Genomic DNA, 7,682 nt, shown 5'->3' on the forward strand with positions numbered 1-7,682 from the left:
GTTGAATTTTATGAGCTAAATCCTTTCTGCGTTTGTAATATGCAAATTACATATTTATAGCACTACATGCACGCCAATAAGCCAATCAATAACCATGCCAATAAACATCGGCGGACTTAGTGCCTGAGGTATTCTCAACCAATTAACAAAGGGTGAAGCAGAAATGAACGTAATAGGTGCATTAATTAATAAATTAATAGATAATATATACAATATAAATTTCAGTAAATACACAAAACATTAAAATAGATAAATTTGAAATTTATATAATACATACCTACCTAAATCGGTAAAATCTGTCTTACTGTATAAGCGCGAAATATGGAAGGTAACCAAAAAGGTAATGTACCTAATTTTGATTTTGATCAAACGCGGTTTGCGGGAAATATTTAGCATTTTCTGACCTTAGAAAATCTCCAACGAACCCCTGTAGGAGGCGTGTCGGGAATTGCCAATTAACAACCAGATCATTCGCTACAAACGGACATGAAGAGGTCATAAACTCTGAGGAGAGAGTCCATAAACATCCCGAGGCAAGCCCTAAAGTAGAACCCCAGGGAAAGCGGAAAATAAGCCGCCCCAAGCAGAACTAGCAGCGCACTGTGATGCGCAGCGGATATGAAGAAAACCGGGTTAATTAGGCTCGAAGGTTAAGACCAATCGTGATAACGAAAACTGCTGAAACCCTCTTCTGAAGCCCTTCTGAAGCCCTTCCAACTGGGGGCCTTAGGACCTTAAACAAGAATTCATAGATATACTCTTACAAATCTAATACGTATATTCGTTTTAATTCATCCAATTTAATTAATAGTTAAGTCTTCTACGATTTTATAAATTTTCTAAGAATATGTGGTCCAACTTGCAATACACCCTAAACTTTTATAGAGTTTGGACGGAACCGACCACAGATTCTAAGTTGATTATACATTCTAATTACATAGCTCTCTTGTATATCGGATTTCCAAGCGAATGTGTTGCACCGTAAAAGACTATTGCAGAATTAGATTTAAAATTTCAAAATCTTAAATTTCAGGCAGGGCAACGATGGAGAGAAGCGGCAATCGTCATCAAGCCAATCGCAATTCCACACAAGTTCCGGACAACGGCAATCAAGAGATCAGGATCACGGCTAATCCTCTAAACTACAACTATGTTGATCCCGATGACGCGATACGAGATAACGGAAACGTTATGGTCACAAGTTTCGACAATCCAAACTCAATTGAGTTGCCATCGCAAAACGACACGAGAGTTATCGATTCCACGACTTACTGTAAGAAACCAGCTCGGCACACCCGTCAATCGTCTGGAGATGGACATTGGCAGTAAGTTATTTTATCCATTGCTTAATTCTATATATTGCTTGCTTAGTTTTTATTTACTAATTAACATATGAAGTTAAGTCAAATAAGTCAAACCAATTACATAAATTTCTTGCTAATTAGTAATTTAGCACGGTATTCATTTAAATATTTATAAACACTAATACGCATGTAAAATGCACAATATAGATCCACCTGGTATAGTTTAGAAGAGCCTTTTAAATTTGTCCCGTCAGCAATTCAACATAGCTAACAAATAATGAAATGTAAGATTTGCATACCAAAAATACCTTAGTGTTATAATTTAAAATTATTAAATTCGAATCTACATTTTGGTGTAACGAGAGCATAATTTTATGTAATTTCCAAGAGATCTATCTACTCTACTAATTTTATCAATTGTAGGATTAGATGCTTAAAAAAATATACTTCCGACAAATTTGAAAAAAACAAAAAAAACAATTTCGCGCTGTCAACTGTCCCGCGTATTATTATAAATATTTTTGACAAACTAGTAGTGTTCAACTGTTAATTGTTTTTAATAAATGTATTTTTTATTTGATTTGTTTTGGTAATTTTAAGTATGTTTCTATGATACTATGTACACATATGGACCTGTTGTTGTTTTCTGAAATAAAATAAATCATTCAATCATTCATTCATTCAGTGGTTATAAAGTACACAGTACAAGTAAAACAGCTTTGCATGATTGTGCTATACTGTGTTGTGCCTTTCTAATAGTTAAGGTATAATTTAACACATTCGGTCCTCAGGTCGGAGCCCAACAATCCGGACGACTACCGACCGCCGGTGCCGCCACACCGACACTCCTCTACCATTCAACAGTCGCAGTTGCCCGTACCCCCACGAAATCCGAACAAAGTAAGTTGATCTATGTACATATAAATAAGTCGACGAGTGCATATTATACGTTCCATATAGATACCGAAACGGCTGGACCGATTTCGATGATTTTTTTAGGAAATCTTTCGATTGTTCTAGGCGATGATATTTAGTATTAAAATGAAAATGTCATTTATAAATGTCACTTAATCAAATGTCAAAACGTTCTATACATATGTATTAGGTATAGACATTTAATTATATTAACGTGTTAAGAATAAACTACGTATAACCTTTTAAGCCAGCGCACGGGATAATTAAATCTAAAGCTCTTAATGGAACCAATTAATGAAAAAAAAAAATTTTTATAGCTTAGATGGGTGGACGAGAGCTCACAGCCCACCTGGTGTTAAGTGGTCACTGGAGCCCACAGGCATTTACAACATAAATATGCCACCCACCTTGAGATATAGGTTCTAAGATCTCAGTAACAACGGCTGCTCCATCCTTCAAACCGAAACGCATTACTGCTTCGTGGTAAATGTCGCTAACTACGGGACATCTAATTTTATAACACGTTTGCCATATCTCGTATGTCTATGACGAATAACGGCAATAGCTTTCGGCTACCTCTAAAACCCTGTATCGTTTTTAATATAGATTTTGCCCGAAGCGGTTATGCCACCAGCTAGACGAAGCCACTCAAGAAATCACAAAAAATACGAACGCGAACACGAACCCACGAAGAGATCCCCGGAAAACGCCCGCCGCTCAGACCGGTACAATTAAATTTAATTACGTTGATTTATACGTTTATTAATTAATCTCCACTTTATTTCATGTTTTTTTCGTGCCTCCAATACTTTAGGCACAAGATGAATTCCTAAGAAAACTTTTTGAAACTCGTTTTTCATTTACATAACTTCAGTTTTTTTTTTTTCGTTTCAAAAAAAATTTTTAATAGCTTAAAAAAATAATAAACGCGAGATTAAAACGTTAAATTAATTTAATTATGTCGATGACCAGCGAAAATTGAATAAAGAGGGTAGTGTAAAAAAACAATTTTTTTTTGTCCCCAGAATTATTGATCTAAACAAAACGGACGCACCATACGTAACGAGCAGAGATATAAGCCAGTATAAACGTGATTCGGATCCGATGCAAAACTTAAATGACTTTGATGATAACCCGGTTGAGAAACTCACGAACAAGGACGATTGCGCTCGCCTGTTTGAATTTGACAACGACGCTCCTCTGATCATGGAGAACAAGGACTACAGAGAGATAGTGGGACTGAACAGAGGTACCGACGATTCCCGACGAACATTCGCGAAGCCAGAAAGCCCTGATTACATGCACGACTCTGGAATAGGTGAGAACACTTTTTTTACTTTACGCTAGCTCATTGTATTAATGAGTGATTCCGATCCGGTGGGTAGATTCAGCAAAGTACTCCTATTGCTAGAGCAGATGTTAGCGAAATCTGCCAGGCTGAGTCGCGTGAGCTTTCTCTCGCCTACACGTTAGGTGAGGTTATAAGCAATATAAGGCTACAAGCGCAGAGTCGTGGGACGCGGTGGTGTCCTTCTGCGAGGACATGATGTCGCAGAAGGAAACTGCGGAACCGGAGAGGGAGATCTCGACTCCCTTCCCCGGCTGCAGAAGGCGCACCGGGCGCAGGAGAAGGGCGAACAACGCCCTTTTCCGCCCCCCATGAATGGGTCCAGGGGCGAGGGACTTGGGAAAGCCCCCGCCCCCTATTCGATGGACCCGAGACGGAGGCGCGTGCCTCTGAGGCGATGCACGGGGTAGCTGAACGCCTCACTACCCCGTGCAGGAGACGAAGCCTGGATAGACCGGGCCAGCACTAGTGTGGGGCTGCGGAAGAATTTCGATTCCCGCGGCCCTGCGCGCACGTGTGGGGAGACACCGGGGTGGTTTCAGCCGGTAGGAGTCCGGCACGCCCCTCCGCCTTTCCCCAGGCGGAGGTAGTGCGTGAGGAATAACCCCGAAAAAAAAAGAAGTTTATAAGCAATAGGTAGAAAACAAAAAAACCACAAGTGAAAAAGATTTTGTAATTTCATTTAAATCGCAGGCCTACCGGACATGCAGATTCGTTATAAGAACAAAGCCAAGGAACCCAAAGGAGATTTTGTCGAGTCTGCAAACCAAAACAAACGTAAGTAATCTAATTTAATGAAAAGAGAAAGACAGTCGCATGAAAGAGATATAGCAATATGTTCTTACGTGACTTCTAACACTCAACCTCCACCGTAAATTTTGTTAAGAAACTTCTTTCGTAATAAAAATACTATTTTAAACTAATAAAGCACGCTTTAATAGCAAATCGAACTAATAAAATTAATTTCCAGTTTTCTTTATCTTGTTGATATTAATTAGGAAACGGTTAGAGCGTAGTTTAAAAATTAATGTTTTGTCATCGGTCCTTAATGCTTGAGTAAATTTTCAAGTTAATTGAACGTTTTGAAGTAAGGGAAAATTACGTTCAAAGATTTCGTTATAATTAAATAAAAACATAGAAGGCTAATAAAAACACGTTAAAAATGAATCGTGTTCTTTTGTAGATCGTTTCCAATACGTGAAGAATAAATTTTTCGATTTTAGCAAGCAGCTCTCCCGAAGTGAAACGCGCCACTATAGTAGGCAACCCGATGTTCTCACGCGAGGAGCGCCGCGACCCCCCCGCGGAGGCCCTGGGACTCGACGACCTCCACATGGATTACGATCAGATCATGCACTATTTCCACAACCTCAAGGTATAAAAAGCCTCACACCGTCCCTCCACGCTTCTAGTGTAGATGTTGCTGTGTCGCTTGCATCGATGTCACCGATAATCACGGCGCAGTTCTAACACGATTTAATATATTTTATATCTTCGATGTTTACTCTCTTATGAATAATACAGCCTGAAATTTTGATGCATTTAATATATTAAAAAAAAAAAAAAAAACTTTTTGATTTTAGTATGTAATGTTTTATAAAATGTAATTTGTAAATTTTATACGAATATATATATACATAGATTATCGTAAACGCCGAACAGTATTATTATGTATCGCGATCTATTTAAAGTTATAGATAAGGTATTTACATCATAAACGTTTCGCACTCCCGCAAAATATCTCGTAGGTCTCAGTCGAATAGATTTTCAACGCAGCATCACTCTTCGTCACTTGTTTCTACATACACATGTACTCTTCATACGAGTAGCGTGCAGCTATTTCTTGATCACTAGCATAGAAAGTAGCGTCACGTTTTCTAGTTTAGAAATCATTGTTTTTGTAAACGGATATGCAGTCTGTCTCACGTATTTAAAACTTTTTCGCAGGAATCGAACGCCTGAGTAGAGCAGATCATTGCAAAGATCCGGCAGGTATTGTCTACGTTTAAATATCAGCATATCATCAAAGCTCCTCCAATCGACGTATACAATGCTCCCTGCGATATATCCAGGGTAGCCGGCCACGAGGATAGTACTGTTGACACGCACAACAACAACATATGTTCCAATGAACATATATACGAGAACGTTAGCAACGGTAACGCGGTCGCACCAACGCAAATGCTATGCGACTCAATCGCTCACAAGAACAATTTTATGAAAAGGCAACTTAAGTTTTTATTAGAACATCTGAGCGAAGCGTATGAATAAACTTGTTCAGTCAAGGTATTATCCTCAAACGGGTCTAATGTGGATCCTTGCAGTGATCGAAATCGAAATAATACAATCAAAATGTAACTGTTTTATAAATATTATAATAATACTATGTAATGTTATCGTTAATATAATCTAGTCATCGACAAATTGCACATACCTGTAAAACGTACCTAATAATATGTGTGTAGTGAATAATGAATACTCTTAGTAATATTATTGGTATATAATTTAACATGTTTCAATCTAATGCAGATTGTATGTATTTTTACCTTATTGTATTGTTAAAACAATAGGTACCAATCGTTATATTTTCAACAACAAAAAAAATGAATGAAGCTAAACCCATTCCTTTACTCCCCATAGTGTACTGTACACTGCATTCGTTCTAGATCTGTATATATATTTTCCACTAGAATATAAAAATGCTACCTCACTTTATCTTAACTGTAGCTTAGCTAAATATGTGTGTACGCGAATAATAATAAGTGCGTTTATGTAATGACCCTGGAATCTTTAAAACGCCTAGTGATTAAGACTGCAAAATGCCAGTGTTTAGGATACATATTATTTATGTTTTAAATTTTAACGTAGAACGGAACGCAGGACTAGTCAAGTATTTTTTACGTATCGGCCTTATTTATTTGCTCACATTTGTAACTTCTACTGAATAGGAATTCTTATTTTGTTATTAAAATACCGAATTCATACGTAATTATATCTTTTCGTTAGATTATATTACGTATTTAATATATTGACTGTTTATATTTAAGTATAATTTTGTTATGCCAACATTGCCTACCGCAGAATCATAATGTGATAAACGGACTTTATTTTTATTAAAAACTCCGGTTGTTTTTTTTTAAATCTACTAATTAAAGGTAAAGCTTGTATTATAGTATCAACAGTTTAATTTATTTGTGGAACGTCGATGTAAATTGCATTTATTTGTAAGATAGAATTAGGCTTTGTAAATATTGTTATGAAGTTATATAATTTATATGTATGTGGAGATGACAACTTGAATAGAAGATATTATAATTAATGTGGTAGTTGCTTAAAATTTATTGGACGGTAGCTGTGCACAGAATATCACTAATTAAATATGATATTATATTTGGTGTCTGTTAATAGTACACATTAGCTAATCTTGTGTATTTAATATGAATTGATGTGAATCTTAAAAAAAGTTTTAATCGGCAACAAATATTCTAATGCAATTAAACTCAAATTTATATCATTTGAGTCTTGATATTAAAAATAGCGTGCTGTTTAGCTTCTGTCTTTAGGTTAAGGACGACAAGTACAGCCTTGCTTTAAAATATTCGAAGTATAATTTTTTTTACGTGACGAATATTGATCAATACAGATTAGTTTGTAAGTAAGGCTGGTAAAGTGTTAGTATTATCTGCTGTAGCAATTTTTGCTGTGACGTCTGTATTTGTTGAATTTTTGCCATATTTTAAGGGAACATAAAATTATTGCTACGAGATATAAATGTACGCAAATTGAGGCTTGTCACGGTAACCCTTTCGGCAAATGTCAAAGTTAATAAACCATTAAAAGTACATACACATTCACTGGGTTTTATTTTACAATTTTACTAATAAATAAAATGGTAGTAGGTATCTGTAATGTATTTTTTTTCTATGGGTGAACGAGCGCACGGCCGTCCCGGTATTAAGTGGTTACCGAAGCCGATAGACATCTACAACGTAACTTCCGCCACCCATCTTTCGACAAATTGTCGTAAGGTTTCAGTTGTAACAGTTCAACGGCAGTCCGACCCTTCAAACCGAAACGCACTACTACTTGACGGCAGAAATAGGCAGGGCGGCGGT

General features: G+C 36.8%; 1 protein-coding gene across 1 annotated transcript in view; it reads left to right on the forward strand.

Annotated features, from left to right (window-relative positions):
* Positions 1–7,417, forward strand: part of LOC101740355 (transmembrane protein 132E) — a 90,087-nt gene extending 82,670 nt beyond the window's left edge. The window contains exons 15-21 of the mRNA XM_004923156.5: positions 1,034–1,325; positions 2,096–2,204; positions 2,826–2,944; positions 3,245–3,537; positions 4,261–4,344; positions 4,791–4,942; positions 5,515–7,417. Of these exons, the coding sequence (XP_004923213.1) occupies positions 1,034–1,325; positions 2,096–2,204; positions 2,826–2,944; positions 3,245–3,537; positions 4,261–4,344; positions 4,791–4,942; positions 5,515–5,529 (1,064 nt within the window). The 3' untranslated portion in view covers positions 5,530–7,417. The remainder of the gene's footprint in view (positions 1–1,033; positions 1,326–2,095; positions 2,205–2,825; positions 2,945–3,244; positions 3,538–4,260; positions 4,345–4,790; positions 4,943–5,514) is intronic.
* The last annotated feature ends 265 nt before the right edge of the window (positions 7,418–7,682 follow it).

The sequence above is a fragment of the Bombyx mori genome, chromosome 10, assembly GCF_030269925.1.
Source record: "Bombyx mori chromosome 10, ASM3026992v2".
In the NCBI taxonomy this organism is placed as follows: domain Eukaryota; kingdom Metazoa; phylum Arthropoda; class Insecta; order Lepidoptera; family Bombycidae; genus Bombyx; species Bombyx mori.